At 43.1% G+C, this 17,721-nt stretch overlaps 1 protein-coding gene across 2 annotated transcripts in view; it reads right to left on the reverse strand.

The window, feature by feature from the left end:
* The window catches only part of INTS10 (integrator complex subunit 10), a 66,532-nt gene that overhangs the window by 8,653 nt on the left and 40,158 nt on the right, over window positions 1-17,721 (reverse strand). For both annotated transcript variants that reach the window (XM_075861542.1, XM_075861533.1), the window contains exons 9-13: window positions 15,111-15,244; window positions 13,907-14,060; window positions 6,962-7,044; window positions 6,223-6,378; window positions 2,057-2,165 (exon numbers count right to left, since the gene is read on the reverse strand). In XM_075861542.1, the coding sequence (XP_075717657.1) occupies window positions 2,057-2,165; window positions 6,223-6,378; window positions 6,962-7,044; window positions 13,907-14,060; window positions 15,111-15,244 (636 nt within the window). The remainder of the gene's footprint in view (window positions 1-2,056; window positions 2,166-6,222; window positions 6,379-6,961; window positions 7,045-13,906; window positions 14,061-15,110; window positions 15,245-17,721) is intronic.

Consider the following 17,721-nt stretch of genomic DNA (forward strand, 5'->3'; position numbering starts at 1 on the left):
ATGAGGAACTTGTGTCCAGATCACATTAGTAGAAGCGCCACCTGTCAGAACGCCTACAGCACTATTCCCGCAGGGAGAAATAGAAGGCTTGTCTGCTTTGTATGCGAGGACAAGATCCTGAACTTTTACTCGAGTCCTGCATATCAGCAGTGAGGGAAGGTTACATAAAGAACTAGCAGGATACAAAAAAGCTAATAATGCTATTATGCTATTTCTTTTAAAGGTGGAATTTTCTTTAAATTGACAAGGTCACTGCTCAGAATACTCCAGGTTTTTAGTGAATTCTTAACGATCGTAAAAGAAGCATAATGCATCCTATAGGATCCCATTGACTAAAAAAAGAAATAAAAAAAAATTCATATAGGTGGAATTAATGGCGGAACAGAATAAAAAAAACAAACAACACGCGTCAACGTGAACAAAGCCACGCATTGAATATTAAAAGGGCAACTAGACTTTCAAAAAAACATCTGACATGTCATAGTGACATGTAAGAAATTTTGATTGGTGGGGGTGCAAGCATTGAGACCCCCACCGATTGCTAAAACGAAGTGGCAGAAGAGCTCGGAAAGCCAAGCAGTTGGTTTACGGGCTCATAGACTTTCTATTAAGCCCGGACACCAATTGCTCGGCCTGCCGAAAAAAGACGATCAGAAACGAATAGGCTCAGCGCTTACCAGAGCGCTTCTGCAGCTTAATTTTATCGATCGGTGGGGGTCTCACTGCTCAGACCCCCACCGATCAAAACTTCTGACATGTCACGGGCATGTCAGAAGTGTTTTGAAAGTTTAGTTATCCTTTAACCCCTTCCCGACATTTGACGTATCCATATGCCAACGTCGGGTAGGGGGAAGTATGGCACGGGCTCACGGAGTGAACCCGCTCCATACAATGCTGGTGTCTGCTGTATGTTACAGCCAAAACTTCAGCGTAACGAGCGAGGTCACACTCCCACTCATTTAACTTGTTAAATGCTGTGGTCAATAGCGACGGCAGAATTTAGAATCGTTAGAAAGAGGTACAGCTCATCGCGCCCCCACAACGCAATCGCGCAGGGGGGGGGGGCAATGGTTGCTATGGCTGCCTGGGGGCCTAATGAAGGCCCCCAGGTCCGCCATCTTTGTGCGCCTATTAGGCCCCAGGGCTTAATAGAAGCCTGTCAGAATCACGATGTACTGCAATACATTAGTATTGCAGTATATCATGCAAGCGATCTAACGATCGGTGGTTGAAGTCCACTAAGGGGACTAATAAAAAAAAATAAAAAAAAAAGGAAAAATTTGTAAAATAAAAGTTGTTGTTTATGTAAAAAAAAAAAAAATTACAAAAGTTCAAAAAAAAACCCTTTTCCCTTCTAGAGCATAGTAAAAAAAGAAACATAAATGGTATCTCCGCATCCGTAAAAGTCTGAACCATTACAATATATCATTATTTAACCTGCACGGTGAACGCCGTAAAAAAAAAAAATTGTAAACGCCAGAATCTCTATTTTTTGGTCACCTAATCTCCCACAAAAACTAAATAAAAAGTAATCAAAATTTCCGCATGTACCTCAAAATGGTATCATTAAAAACTAGTTTATCCCTCAAAAAATAAGCCCTCATACCACTTAATCGAATTTGGCGACAAAATAAATGTTATTTTTTAACTTAGGTTTTTACTTGTAAAAGTAGTAAAATATAGAAAAAAACTATATATTTTTGGTATTGCCGTAATCGTATTGACCAGCAGAATAAAGTTAACATGTTGTTAAACGACGAGCAAAAAACAAATGGAGGAATCACTGTTTTTTTTTCCATTTTCTACCCCACAAATAATTTTTTTCCCGTTTCCTAGTACATTGTATGGCACAATAAATGGTGCTATGAAAAACTACAACTCATCCCGCAAAAATCAAGCCCTCATAGGATTATATCGACAGAAAAAAAAAAAAAAAGTTATGGCTTTTGGAAAGTGGGGAGGAAAAAACGAAAATGAAAATCTGAAAAAGGGCTGCGGCGGGAAGGGGTTAAAGCAGGTGTATTCTTTTTGAAACGATAAAACTATACACACATACCTTTTCTAAATTTAGGTTTAACTTTGGATTGCTCTTCTTTAGTCTTGGAAACTTCTTGTGGTGGGGGAACAATAAAATTAATTATCTCCAGGACCTTCTCACAAGTTAGCTAGAGAAGTGAAAAAAAATAATATTTTCATTACATGTAGAATGATGGCCTGTTGGAGACTCAATACAAAAAGAAGTGTATTTTTTGTACTCATCGTAAAATGCCCTTTTATTTGAATTAAGCGGGAGACACAGCACCATGGGTATAGGCCCTTGCCACTAAGAGGCTAACACTAGGTATTAAAAAGTTTTGGCTCCGTCCAGGCAGGCCATACTCTTCCCACAAACGCGGAGCTAATTAGTTTCTACTAAAAACAGTAGGAGAAGAAAACAAAACAGCGCATCCAGGGTCCTGGGAGAACAACATAACCAAAGTCCAGCAGGACAATGTTCAAGAGCGTGGGATCTGCGTCAATGCAATGAAGTGCACGCTCCTGGAGATGAGGGGGAGAGAAGGAAGGGATGACAACGTGGTCATTAATGTAAAATGCAGAGACCACCTTTGGGAGAAAGGATGGGAAGTGTCAGAACACCACCTTATCCTTGTGGATCACCAAGAAGAAAGACCTACAGGATAGCGCCGCCAATTCCGAATCCAGTCTTATGGAAGTAAATGCCACCAGAAAGCCAACGTTCCAGGAAAGAAAACACAGTGAAGGTCTCGCAATGGCTCAAAGGGTGAAACCTGGAGGGCTCCCAGAACCAGGTTAAGATCCCAGGGTTTAAAGGGATGACCAATAAGATGGACGGCATGCACTACCCTCTGCAAGAAGGTCTTCACCTGAAAACGAAACGCTAGCGTATGATGAAACAGGATAGAGAGCAGAAATCTGGCCCTTCAGGGAAGCCAGGCCCAAACCCTGCTCCAGACCAGAATGTAAGAAAGTCAGTGTCTTTGGGGTGGAGCACAACAAAGGATGGAAATTATGTTGCTCACAGACAGTCAGCCACACCATTACACGAAGCTGAGGTAAAGAAGGGTGGAATAGCGGACCTTGGGAAAGGAGGTTGTGCCGCAGCCAAAGTCGCCAAAAAGTGTCTGCAAGCAGGTTGACTAGGTCAGCGTAACATGTCCGGCGATGGAGCCACCAGGATGGCCGAAACCCCCTGCGCCTTGAGCGCTCTGTGCAGAAGCGGTAGAGGAGGGAGAAACTGTCCCAAGGAGTCACTAGAGTGTCGACTTCAAGAGCCCTGGCACCTTGTGTGTAAGTCGAGACCTGAAAAAAAATAATCTGGAGTGCCACATCTTTGGTCATTTTGGTGACAATGTCCAGATGAAGCAACTACTTTCCAGGATCCAGCCTCTCCCGACGGTACTTTCCACTCTGTGGAGAATCTGAGAGGACTCCCACATGGGCACCTTGCTCCTGATGCCTGTCAAATTGCTTTAGATAGGCAACTGCATTTGAGTTGCCAGTTTGAACTCCGACCAAAGAACTCTGGAGATGGTGTCCAATGACAGAGCGCTAGGAATATGGCCCTCAATTCCATAAGTTAATCTGCAGCAGTGCTTCATTCCTGGGCAATGTGCCCTAAATCGTGAGGCCAAATATAGCCCCAAAGTCAGAGAAGCCGAAAGGACCGACCCTTGCAAAATGGCTAGGGACGTCTCCCACCAGAATAACTCGTGAGGGTAGGAGAATCGGCTTGTACATTGAATACTGGTATTTTTGTTCTAGCGTGCGAGGATTGTTCTCTGGAGAGACCTTGTGTGTAATTGAGCATAGGGAATGGCCTCGAAGGCTGAAACAATCTTGCCCAGCAACCACACACAGAAGCGAATAGGAACCGAATCCCCTTGGCAAACGAGAGCCACGCCGGCATGGTTCTTATCCGCTGGGAGTCGAAAATCATGCCCAGGAATTCCATGCGAGGAGTTGGCACCATAGACTAGTTCTCCTCATTGATGATCCAGCTGAAACCATTCAAGGTGTCCGGGGTGATTCTGAGGCATTTACCTAGAGGTCATCCACTCCCCTGGCACAGAGTCAGAGCCATGATAGTCATCAGAACCTTGGAGAAGACCGTGGGAGCAGTATTGAGCCCAAATTTAAGGGCAACAAACTGGAAATGTTGAGAAGCGACCACGAACCGGAGGAAATGCTGGTGAGCTCCTGTGAAAGGGATGTGGAGGCAAGAATCCTGGCTGACAATGGAGGAAGGTACTCGCCTTGTCCCAAAGAGGCCATCATAGACTGCAGGGACTCCAGAACTGTGAAGCACGTGCAAAGCAGTTCAAGAATGGCCCTGACCAACTCGTCCTTTTTGGGAACCGTGAAGAGATTGGAGGGACGATCAGCTCTTGATGAAGAGAGTGAACAGCCTGAAAAGAAGCGTGTGCTTGGAGGCTCGAGTTGGAGTGGAGAGAAAGAACAGACTTAGGGAAGGTTCAGAAACTCTATTTTGTATCCTACCACCACCTCTTGAACCCATTCATCATCCACTTGAGCCAGCCACATCTCCTGGAAGGAAAGAGGACGTCCCCCCACCTGAAGAAAAGGCTCAAATGGGAGACACCTTCAGGCAGTAGATGTATTCTGGGCCCTTGGACGGCCCTGCCAGTAGTGCTTAGACTTGAAGTAGGGAACGTTGGGAAGGCTGCTGGCGTCGAGGACAATTCTGAGGCAGGAGGGAAGTCAGAGATAAGCTCATTCAGACGTTTGAGCCGGTGAGAGCCTTTTTAGAAGCGGCGGGAGAGAGGGGGGGGGGGGTGGAGGTATATGTATATCCATACACTCTCTGGCGTCTTCGGGTAAGAGGAAGTGCAGTGCAGGATTCTGCGTAGTTTACTGACACCATCAGGTTGTTTACTAGGCTGTTGATTAGAATGATAATCCAGCCTAAACCTAGAGGGAGGGAAATAAAACTAAATTAAAAACGTAAAGCAGATTGTGTCTGTCTCGTACGGACACTTCAGGTTAAAAATAACTTGCTTAGTGTCTGTGGGAAGGAACCAACACTCTTTTTTTCCTACTTAGTGTCAGCCCCCCAGTGGCAAGAGCTTATACCCATATTGCAGTGTCCCCCAATGATATTAACAGGAAAATCTCTAAAAAGACATTTTAAAAGACGCTTTATATTCCAGGAAATGAAAAAGTTTTCACCACACTAGCGTTATGGCTTCTGTTTATAACATAGCCTTGACTAAAGTAAAGGATCAATTTTCAGACTTATTCAAATGAATCCTATTAAACTTGTCCCTTATGTAAAGTTATAAACTTTTTTTTCTGCAGGATTTCAGAGATATTCCTCAGTTTGTCTCCTTTGTACATTACCTACTTGCCCTGGTTACAGCCATCATTGCGGTACTGCACTTGCCCAGATGCGCCTGTATTCATTTCAGTGTGTCTGGCTAGGCTATCGGAAACGTGCATTGCTTGAGCATGCACAATATGCGACTTGGCCACCTCTCCTGTGCAGCATTGGAAGCGCTCATGGAGATACAAATGGTGATGTGATGTCCATCACTGTGCTACTTGCTGGTTACATGCAGGGAGGGCTTAGTACCACCCAATAAAGTCAGGGAACGAGTGGGGACATGAACAATAGAATATTAGATTTGGGGTATACAAAATTGAAAACAGGAGATGGGAATACCCCTTTGAGATGTCTACACGCTTTAGTTAACAACCAATTTTCTTTGATACCTTGGGAGATAAGCGTGCCTTTTGGCTACCTTATGTGTCTAACTTGCACTAGCCTTATTGTCTAAAGAATGTTAGGTGTAGTCTGATGTCCGCCTCCTCCACCATTAGAGACTCGGGTTGCTGCTCTGTCCCTCACCCTATGCTTCAAACGTAGTCTATGCTTTTTTAGATGTTGCTGTATATAAATCACAAGCTTACCAGGTGGTCAGGCCATAGAGATAAATTCCATTACAAGGACATAGCAACGGATCAGAGAGAAAAACCAAGACATAACGGCTCCACAAACATGGAGGCAAATTAACCTCTGTAAGGGAGGAGGGAGCTGGAGATCTTGTGGGATATTGAAATTAAAGAATACTTTCAGAAATATGCTAAAGCAAACTAGGAACATGGCAATTGCTGGTAAATGTAAAAGCAGCAGATACATTATTACAAAGTAAACACATTTTTAAATGTTTCGCAGTGTCCAACCTTATATTCCCCAAGGGCAAAGTGGCAGGCTGCAAGCTGGATAAGAGACCTTTGCAGCTCTAAGTTCCCTTGGTTTATCATTTGTTGTGTTGGTGAATGAGGCCCTTGCAAGGCTGCCATGAGATGAAGACTGTTGATGGCTTTCTTGTGTTGTCCCTTTAGGAAGAACAGTAAACAGCAAATAAAGGCTAATAGCTCCCAATAGACAAAAAATAAAATAAAAAAAGATACAAAACGGAAACCGCACATATTCACAGCACAGTTTGCGGAGATTAACTTAAAACCTTGCCTTATTTTCTCCAATAGCAATATTCAAAAATTCTGTCATTCTAAAACATAATGCAAGGATTAGTACGGAGGAAAAAGTAGAGGGCTAAAATAAAAAAAAAGGACTAAGGCCAGTTTAACACGAGCGTAATACAGGCACATTTCTGCTCCCGAATCAGTCGCAAATCCGGGCCAGACCGAGAGTATGATGACCTGAACTAGCAGAACCATAGGAATCTCATGTGAATGAGGCCTTAGCCATATCAAAAACAATAGTTACAAACTGCTTAGGACAAAACCTAGAATTCTCCCTCTCAATATAACATTTCTTTAGAGGAAAGGATTTCTACCAGACACCATCCTTTTACCAGTGCAAAAATACAGCTTAGACCGTTCATAAAGGGAGCGGAAAAGATAAGAACGCTTTTATTATAAAGTCTAATATTACATAGATAGACGAGAGCGTGCTTACCTGATAGATTACCATATCTGTGAGAAATATCCTCAGCCACAACCAAGTGTCAGTCTTCCATGGTAAACAAATTCTAGAGAACTCTAAACATTCAGGACAAAGTAGAAAGCAAAGGATAAAAAAGAAAAATGTGAAGAAATATACAGTAAAATTCCTTTAATTCGGCATTAATGGATCCTGTAAACACTTGTAAAGGTAGAAGAAAGTCCAAAGTAAAATGCTCACTGAAAAAACGTCGTTTAAAATGTCCTAGTTCGCTACCTCTACTTAGGCGGAATTCACACGACAGGGTTTCCCGGCCGGGTGCCGGCCGTTCACAAATCGGCCGTCACCCGGCATCATTAGGAACAATAGACCCCTAATGGGGCTATTCACACGACCGATTTTTTGACGGGCCGGGAAAACCAGCCGTTAAAAATGGGACATGCCCTATTTTCGGCCGGGTACCCGGCCCCCATAGAGGTCTATTGGGCCGGGTAATACACGGCCATCACCCGAATGTGTCCCGAGTGATGGCCGGGTCTACCGTCGCTCACGCACTCTCTCCTCCTCCTCACAGCGCAGTGATTGTGAGGAGGGGGGGGGGGGTCTTTTTTTGCTCCCTGTAGGAGTTGGAATCCCCAATCCCCGGCCGGGGATTCCGCTACAGGAGAAGAGCGTGACTACACTGTCCATATATGGACACAGTGACGTCACTCACTTCTGAAGCGGAATTCCCGACCTGTGGCAGGGAATTCCTCTCCAGGAGAAGTCAGTGACTACACTGTCCATATATGGACATTGAAGTAAGTGACTACTCCTGGACGGGGGGGGCTGGGTGGCATCACCTGCAGGGGGCTGGGTGGCATCACCACCTGCAGGGGGCTGGGTGGCATCACCACCTGCAGGGGGCTGGGTGGCATCACCACCTGCAGGGGGCTGGGTGGCATCACCACCTGCAGGGGGCTGGGTGGCATCACCACCTGCAGGGGGCTGGGTGTGGCAACAAATTTAAATGAAATACATCCGATTTTAAAACGGACAGGGAAAAAAAACGGATGCAAATCGGGTCCAAATCGGCCGATTTTCCCGGCCGACACTCGGACCCTGTCGTGTGAATGAGGCCTTAGTCGGTTTCTTTTTGTCTATATATTAAATCTAATTACAAGAAATTTTAGTTATATGCGGAGCATTACATTTAGAATGAATTACCCATCCTATTGTAATGATTTATTAGTGGGTAGCTAGAACTAGGATTCATCACCTATGTGCTTTCTAACCGAGCAGTGAAAGCAGACGTGAGGCAGAGAAAGGAGGCATCTTGCAAGTGACACGGTCACACATTTACTAAAACTGGTGGGTTTTTATGCCAGTCTAAGTAACGAGGGTGGTTGCAGTTACTCCGGTTAAAAAAACAAACACAAAAAAAACACATGAAGGTGATCTTCATGCATTCAAAGATCAATTATAAGCCATTCATTGCTAAATTATTTATAACCCTTAACCCGTTAGTGACCGCCAATACGCCTTTTAATGGCGGCCACTAACGGGCTTTATTCTGATGCATATGCCTTTTTACGGCACTGCATCAGGATAAAGTAAACAGAGCAGGGAGCGTCAAATCTCCCTGCTCTCAGCTGCTAGAGGCAGCTGAGGGCTGGGGGCGTCCCTGCTCTGCCGGGTGAGATCGATATTAGTATCGATCTCACCCGTTTAACCCTTCAGATGCGGTGCACAATAGCGAGCACCGCATCTGAGTGGTTTTGGAGAGAGGGAGGGAGCTCCCTCTCTCTCTCTCCCACCGACACCCGGCGATACGATCGCCGAGTGTCTGTGTCTCCAATGGCAGCCGGGGGCCTAATAAAGGCCCCCAGGTCTGCCTGGAGCGAATGCCTGCTAGATCATGCCGGAGGCATGTCCTAGCAGATGCCTGTCCGTTTTAAACGGACAGGCAGTAATACACTGCAATACAAAAGTATTGCAGTGTATTACAATAGCGATCAGAGAATCTCATATTAAAGTTCCCTAGTGGGACTAGTAAAAAAGTAAGAAAAAAGTTTAATAAAGTTAATTTAAAAAAAAAATGTGAAAAAAAATGAAAAACCCACCTTTTCCCCTTACAAAATGCTTTTAAAAAAACAAAATAAAGTAAAAAAGTTACACATATTTGGTATCGCCGCGTCCGTAACGACCCCGACTATAAATTTATTACATTATTTAACCCGCACGGTGAACGCCGTAAAAAATGTAATAAAAAAACTATAGAAAAATTGCTGTTTTCTGTGAATCCTAACTTAAAAAAAATGTGATAAAAAGTGATCAAAAAGTCGCATCTACTCAAAAATGGTACCAATAAAAACTGCAAGTCTTCCCGCAAAAAAAAAAAGCCCTCATACAACCGCATCGGCGAAAAAATAAAAACGTTACGGCTCTTCAAATATGGAGACACAAAAACAAATAATTTTGAAAAAAAAGCGTTTTTACTGTATAAAAGTAGTAAAACATACAAAAACTATACAAATTTGGTATCGTTGCAATCGTAACAACCCGCTGAATAAAGTTATTGTGTTATTTATATCACACGGTAAACGCCATTGATTTAAGACGCGAAAAAGAGTGGCGAAATTTCAGGTTTTTTTCTATTCCCCCCCCCCAAAAAAAAGTTAATAAAAGTTAATCAATAAATAATATGTCCCCCAAAATGGTGCTATTAAAAAGTACAACTTGTCCCGCAAAAAACAAGACTTTATACAGCTATGTCGACGCAAAAATAAAAAGGTTATAGCTCTTGGAATGCGACGATTGAAAAACGTCAAAAATGGCTTGGTCATTAAGGTCTAAAATAGGCTGGTCATTAAGGGGTTAAAGAAGAACTCCATTTTATTGCACCCTCCATTTGTACATTGGTGTGTCAGTGGGGTGAGGTGTGCAAAAATACTTACCGATCCCCGCATCTTGTCGTTTTTCGGGTCCAGCGCTACTCACGTGATCATTCTTACCTGGTCTGGAATCGCTGCTTCTCAGAAAACCGGAAGTCATGCTCTCAATACATTCTTATGGAGCCTCGTTCTGGCTCCCATAGGAATGCATTGAGAGCCTGAGTTCTGGTTTATTCAAAAGCAGTCACTCCAGACAAGTCAGAGGGAAGATCTCGTGAGCAGCGCTGGATCCGAAAAATACAAGATGCGGGGATCGGTAAGTATTTTTGCACACAGCACCCTACTGAAACACCAATGTACAAATGGAGAGTGCAATAAAAAAATAAAGTGGAGTGCTTCTTTAATGTCATTTGACATTAGATAAGCATCTAGCCCTTTTTTAAATGCTTTCATTGTATCGGCCATTCCGACTATCTTGGGGTAGGGCATTCCAGGATCACAGAATATTCCATAAATGTCTGATAGATGCAGGTCCCAGCTCTGGGACCCACAACTATATCAAGAACGAAGGTCATCCGACCATTGTTCCGCCTGGTGCGATGGCCACTGGCCACAGAATCCATATAGAGACAAGGCAGCACATGTGTGCATCTCTCTCCATTCTGTTGTATGGGAATTTCGGAAACAGCCGAGCAGTGTTTGCTTGGCTGTTTCCGTAACCACAATTGAACAGAATGGAAAGAGACGACCGAATGCGCGGTCCTCTCTCCACTGGTCCTCGTCTGGAATCAGTGGTCAGTGGCTGCCGCACCAGGCGGAACTAAAGTCGGGTAATCCCCATTTTTTATATAGGTGCAGGTCCGAGTTTGGTTTGAGGGACCATACGGTTATGCAGGGTGTATGAGAATTGGCCACCTGGAAGCCCAAAGCAACTTTCAACACTGCGGGTAATTGACAACAGGGAGAGGAGTTTGCTGCTCAGTGAGCAAGCAGTCACGGGAGCAGTTCAGAACGGGGATGGAAGAATGGAGGTTCTAGGGATGTCACGATACCAGAATTTGGACTTCGATATCCATACTTCGTTTAGTATTGCAATTTCGATATCAATTCGATACTTTGGCAACAGTAATAAAAAAAAAGTTCTTCCATTTTCTGATGTGAGGCGCGAGGTGTGATGATGAATTTCCACCTGCCTCACATTAATAGTAATTAACCCCATCATGTTTCTCAGTCCATAATGGGTTAATATGTAAGGTACATGATGGGGTTAATTACTATTAATGTGAGGCACAGAGGTTAAATTCATCACACCTCGTGCCTCACAATAAGTGATAGAAATCAGTGTTTAATTTATTTTTTGACAGCGTACACATCGTAAATGACGCAAGAAAATTTTGCAGGTTATTACGGCCGCGCCAATACTGAATATGTGTATATTTTGTGTATTGAGACTTATTTTAATGTTTATTGTAAAAAAGGTGTATGCGTATTTTTTTATTTAACATTACTTTGTTTTTATTTTATTTTTTAAACATTAATGTACTGGCATATATCTATATTACAGTACATCAGCCTGTGTACGGATAGTACACAGGCAGTTAGGACATACCTAAGTATGCCCTAACAACAGGAAATCTGGTAGGACAGCCCTGGGGTCCTTCAATGGACCCTGGGCTGTCTGCCCATATATGGTATGTCCCTCAATCGCGGCACAGGAATTCCCTGAGATGCGATCCAAGGGGCATCCCCCATCTCATTTTCCCCTGAATGCTGCAGTTCGCTTTGATCACAGCATTCAGGGGAATAGCGGCAGAGATGAGAGGTTCCTCTGATCTCCGGCATTAAAGAGCAGGGCTGCGGCTGTGTAATACGACCATTGCCCCGCTCCCGACAGGAAGTGCATGCGCGGTCAGCATCATCGCAGCATTCACGGGAATAACAGCGGAGATGAGAGGTTTCTCTGATCTCTGCCAGCGGGGCTGTGGCAGTGTAATACAGCCATTGCCCCGCTCTTGACAGGAAGTGCGCGCGCGGTCAGCATGAGGTGATGCGGCCGGCGCTGCACTAATGAGCGGCGGTTCAGGCACTGAAGACAGAACATGGGGGTGGTTTGCAGAGCGCCCGCCATGTTCTGTCATCATTGCCAGCAATCATTAGTGAAGCGCTGGTCGCATCGCATCATCCTGACCCCGCGCACTTGTCAGGACTCGGGAGCGGGGCAATGACTTTATTACACAGCCGCAGCTCCGCTCTCATACATTCATGTGTTACTATACTTAGCATTAATAGGAAGAAGGAAAGGGGCTGGCACTGTTGAACCAGTAATACTAATACGATTGGAGTGTTTCAAATGGCTTTCTTGTCCTTAATGGATTACAGCAGCTAAGTTGCCCCGGAGGTGCTCATCGATAAGTACAGCACAAAGCAACTTTAAATGAACAAATAGACGATACCGAGGCACTCACCGGACTTGCAACAAAATTTATTTATTCAAAAGTTCTCAGTCAGAATGTGGAATTAGCCTACGGCCGTTTCACGTGCGTACACGCTTTCTCAAGGCCCTGAGTCCCAGAGGTGAGACCTGCATCTATCTCTAGAACGAGGCCCCTAAACCAGTTTGTGTGTCGGCTGATTTCCGACCACAAAGGTGAAAACAGCGTAGATCGCTGAGCTACGCTGTTTCTGTAAGCCCAATAGAACTGAATGGTTGTTTTGGAAACAGCGTAGCTCGCATACTACGTTGCTTCCGTAACTGCTATTCACTACTATGGGAGTTACGGAAACAGCGTGGCTCAGCGGCTTACGCGGTTTTGGTAACTCCCGACCATAAAGTCAGGAAGTGGCCGTGATAACAGACAAAGCTATAACAGGGTTTAGGGGGGGCCCGTTCTAGAGATAGGTGCGGGTCCCAGAGGTGGGACCTGCATCTTTCTGACATTTATGACATATCCTGTGGAAATGTGAAATGCCCCTCGTAGGAAAAACCCTTTAGATGAGATTGCAGTGACTAGGAGAAAATATATGTAATTGGGTTAACAACTGTTTCAGTGATAGAAAACAGAGGGTGTTTATTGATGGGGGCATCCTTAGATCGGGTCATCTTTTTAATATGTTTATTAATGACCCTGTAAAGGACTTGAGTATAATTTCAGTATTTGCAGACTTGAGAATATTGGAGGACAGTAAACTTAACTTTAGCAATCAGTGTCAGGCAGGCGCTGTCGAGACAAATTAAATCATTGGGTGCATCAAAAGTGGCATAGATGTTCCTGACAAGAATATAGTTTAGCCTCTGTACAAATCACTAGTCAGACCACACATTGAATATTTTGTAGTTTTTGGCACCTGCGTATAAAAAGGACATAGCTTAACTAAAGCGGGTGCAGAGCTGGGCGACCAAGGTAATTAAGGGAATGGGTGGAGTGATCAAAATTGGGGTTATTCAGTTTAGAAAAACACAGCTAACGGACAATCTAATTATAAATGTACAGCGCAGACATATTTGTAATGATCTTTACACCTAGGCCTGTAACCAAGACAAGGGGGCATCCTCTTTGTCTAGCGGTAAGAAGGTTTCACCATCATCATAGTTCGGAATTCTTTACTATAAGAGCAGTGAGGCTTTGGAACTCTCTGCCTCCGGATGTTGTGATGATTGATTAAAGTGTACCTCCGGCTATAAATAACTTTACATGAATCAATAGTACAAGTGAAGAGCAAGTTTAAGAAGATGCCTTTCTTGAAAAATATAATATTACAAAGTTATGATCCAGGGTAATATTTGGAGGAATTTTTTTTCCTAATGAGGCACCCACACCATGGAAGTTTTTGCCTTCCTCTGGATCATCACGGTAGGATCTTAGGCAGGACTTGATGGACATGTATCTTTTTCATCATCATCTATGTAACTATGGCCTAAACATCTTCAGCTTGCAATGAACACGGAGCTCAAAATAAGGCAAAGAAGTCACTGTATATTAAAACTAGGACTGGTAAGTGCAGCAGTAGTGAGGAGAGCGGTACTATCCCAGGCAAAACTTAGGTTTTGAGTTTGACCTGGAATGTTTATTTTATTCTTTGGTTTTACCTTTGTCAAGAGCTTCTGAAGAATGCAGAAGTTCCCAGCATTCTCTTGCCGTTTTGAAGCTTTCTAGGACTTCGTTAGGGTTAGCAAGATCTTTTTTATGAACGATCACATGACGACTTCGACCTTTTCCACAGAGGTCTTCATCATCTGAACTCTAAAGAACGCAAGAAATATATTTCAAATTAACATATTCCCACCAATACTTCCGATTATATAACATCATGACTAAGAGCACTGCACGTGCTCGAAACGCGTAGGCTCGGGTAACAACCCGTTACTACTCTTCACCTTGAGAATGCGTCTCCCTTTCACTTTTAATCAATTTTGCTAATAAAAGTAGGAATAGCACTTCCCTTTTAAACTTTACACAGCGCTGGATCATCTTTCCTTCCTTTTATCATTTAAAGCGTACCTAACCTTTCTGGTGACTTTTCCGAATAAGTTGTCATATGTGTGTACATGAGAAATAATACTATTTCTGGCCGTTATAGGACTTGTTTATGGCATTTATTTTAGCAGTTTTCCCCTCTGCATGATCTCTCTCTGATTCTCAGTATTCTCTGAGCAAGTGGATAACAGCAGCTTGGAGAAGATTATACAGCAGTAATGTATAAACTTTTATGGTTGTCAGCAGCACATCTACCGGTTTAAAAAAACGGCTGCGTAAAAAAACGCCCACGAAAAAGAAGTGCATGTCACTTCTTGAGCCGTTTTTCATTGACCCTATAGAAAAACAGCTCCAAAAACTTCCGTAAAAGACGACTGAAAATCAGGAGCGGTTTTCCCTTGAAAAGCGCTTCGTATTTTCAGACTTTTTTTTGTAAGCGTGTGAACATGCCCTAATGCTACCTTTACTTCACACACAATCCACATTGATAAAACAACTACATTTTAACAGTAGGTAAATGACAAAGTTGATTTATATCAGGTACACTATTAGATCAGCATAAGTTATTTGAAAAGCTAGTGTCCATTTAACATTATTTATACATGAAAAAGCCTTATGACAGTCGAGACAACAATTGAAGATTTCATGAATCAGAATCATTCACTATATGTAATTTGCTGATGCTAACTCAAAGCATGGACCTATAGCTGATCATCCAACAACTACTTTCAGGAAATTATCCGGTAATGAAATTACGTTTTCGTGTATGTATACTACGTGAATATGGAAATAAAGTGCAAAGTAATAAAAAATTACCAATGTTTTCTCCCTACTGTCTGCAAGTTTCCTCCTCTTGTGGATGTGCTTGCCAGAATTCATCTCAAGTTCACTGAAAACATTTGACGTGTCCTCCAGCAGGACAATGGGAACTTGACTTGGAGTGTTTGGTCCTTTGAAAATAACAAGTATAGATTAATTAAAATAGCCACTCATGAACATGTATCAGGGGCCCCACCCCTTTATAACCCACTTAAGCCCTTGCTAGTACGTTGTTGTCGTTAGGTACTTTGTGTTGCTGATATGGGTTCAGAAGCGAAGCCCGCACCATCGCCAGCGAGCGTTAGCTGCATATTACAACGGACACGCTGCTGCGTGGCCAGGACCGGAGCTAGCCTATCTGGCCAATTGACCAAAAGCAAGCACTGCATCTATCGTGTTTACAAGCAGATCGGAAACCCCGCAATGCAATTGCGGGGTTCCGAGGACTGCTCTGGCTGAGCAGATGCCCAACAACGGCCTTCTGTCTGCCAAGTACAGAAGCCTGCTAGGTCCCGCCCAGAGGCAGGGCCTAAAAGGCTTCCAGCCGCAAAAGGAAGATGGCGCAGGCTCAGAAGCTGAGCCTGCGACATCAGCCGCGTATGCCAGCTGTATGTGACAGCTGACACCATGCTGTAACGGCAGGGATCGGAGCTAGCTCCGATCCCTGCCATTAACCCCTTAAATAAATGCCACGATCAAAAGCGATCGCGGCATCGAAACTATGTGATCGTGAGGATGCTGATCGTTACGATGGCAACTGGACGCCTAACAATGGCCTCCTTGTCTGCCACATTCGATAGCCTATTAGGCCACGCCCACATACGGGACCTAATAGGCTTGCGGTCAGTGAATGACTGACAGTTCTAATGCATTGCACTACGTGGGTAGTGCAATGCATTAGAGTAAAGATCAAAGGTGCAGGCCTTCAAGTCCCCTAGTGGGACAAAAAAAAAAGTTTATAAAAGTGTAAAAATAAACATATCTAAGTTAATAAAATCAAACACTGCCTTTTTTCCGATGAGAAGGCTTTTATTACAAGAAAAAAAAGAAACGTTTAAAAAAAAATAAAAAAGTACACATATTTGGTATCGCTGCGTCCGTAACGACCCAAACTATAAAGATATTTTTCCCGCACGATGAGCTGAGAAAAAAAACAAAAACAAAAAAAAAACACAATGCCTCAACGGCTTTATTTTTTTTTTTTTTACCAACACCCCTCCCAAAGCATGGAATTAAAAAGTGATCAAAAAGTAGCATGTACCCTAAAACAGTACCAATCAAAACTACAACCAGTCCTGCAAAAATCAAGCCCTTACACAGCTTTTTTTGACTGAACAATAAAAAATAAAAAAAGTTATGGCTCTCAGGATATGTGGACACAAAAAATAAAATTATTTTATAAAAAACTGATTATTAAGCACACGCTGCAAAACATAAATAACTATATACATATGGTATCGCCGTAATCGTATCGACCCTCAGAATAATCTAAAATTGTAATTTATAGGCCAGGGTGAATTGATGGTTTTTGGTCACCTTGCTTGCCAAAAAAGGTAGAAAAAGTGAACAAAAAAAATCGCGTGTACCCCAAAACGGTACCAATGAAAACTACAGATTGTCCCGCAACAAACACACAGCTCCGTTGGCGAAAAGTTAAAAAAGTTCTGGCTCCCAAAATACGACAACACCACAAAATGTGCAGAGTGTCCAAAAGCGGATAAGATTGGGCACCATTTATCAGTGCGACACTGGCCACATAACGATGAACTATTATTTATTTACAGCATTGTTATGCCCTGATGTACTCTGCCCAGTTTACATATGCCCCCACATTATAAACTGAAATACCAGTAAAACCCCAAACAGAACTACCAAGCAAAGCCAAATGGCGCTCCCTCCCTTCTGAACCCTACAGCGTGCCTAAACAGTGGGGTTAAAATGATCACTACACCACTTGATAAATTCCTTGAGGGGTGTGGTTTGCCAAATAGTGTCTTTTGGGGGGGGGGGGGGTTTCACTGTTTTGGCACAAGACCTCTTCAAACCTGACATGGTGCCTAAAGTATATTCTAATAAAATGGAGGCCCCAAAATCCACAAGCTTCTGAAGTCTGTGCTTTAATCCAGTAGAACACTAGGGCCACATGTAGGATATTTCTAAAAACTGCAGAATCTGAGAGATCAATATTGAATTGCGTTTCTCTAGTAAAACCTTCTGCGTTACAGAAAAAATGAATTAGAACAGATTTTCTGCAAAAAAAAAAAGTGACATTCACCTACACTTTGCTTTATTTCCTGTTAACCAACAAAAGGGTTAAGAAACTTTCTAAATGCGGTTTTGAATACTTTGAGGGGTGCAGGTTTTTAAAATGGGGTGATTTATAGGGGGTTTCTAATACAGAAGGTGCTCAAAACTACTTCAGAACTGAACTGGTCCCTGAAAAAATAGCCTTTTGAAATTTTCCTGAAAATGTGAGAAATTGCTGCTAAAGTTCTAAGCCTTGTAACGACCTGGAAAAATAAAAGAATATTCAAAAAACTATGGCAACATAAAGTAGACATATGGGATTAGGGATGCACGGTGCATCGAAACTTCGATACTGTTTCGA

Source organism: Rhinoderma darwinii, chromosome 1 (genome assembly GCF_050947455.1).
Source record: "Rhinoderma darwinii isolate aRhiDar2 chromosome 1, aRhiDar2.hap1, whole genome shotgun sequence".
NCBI lineage: Eukaryota > Metazoa > Chordata > Amphibia > Anura > Rhinodermatidae > Rhinoderma > Rhinoderma darwinii.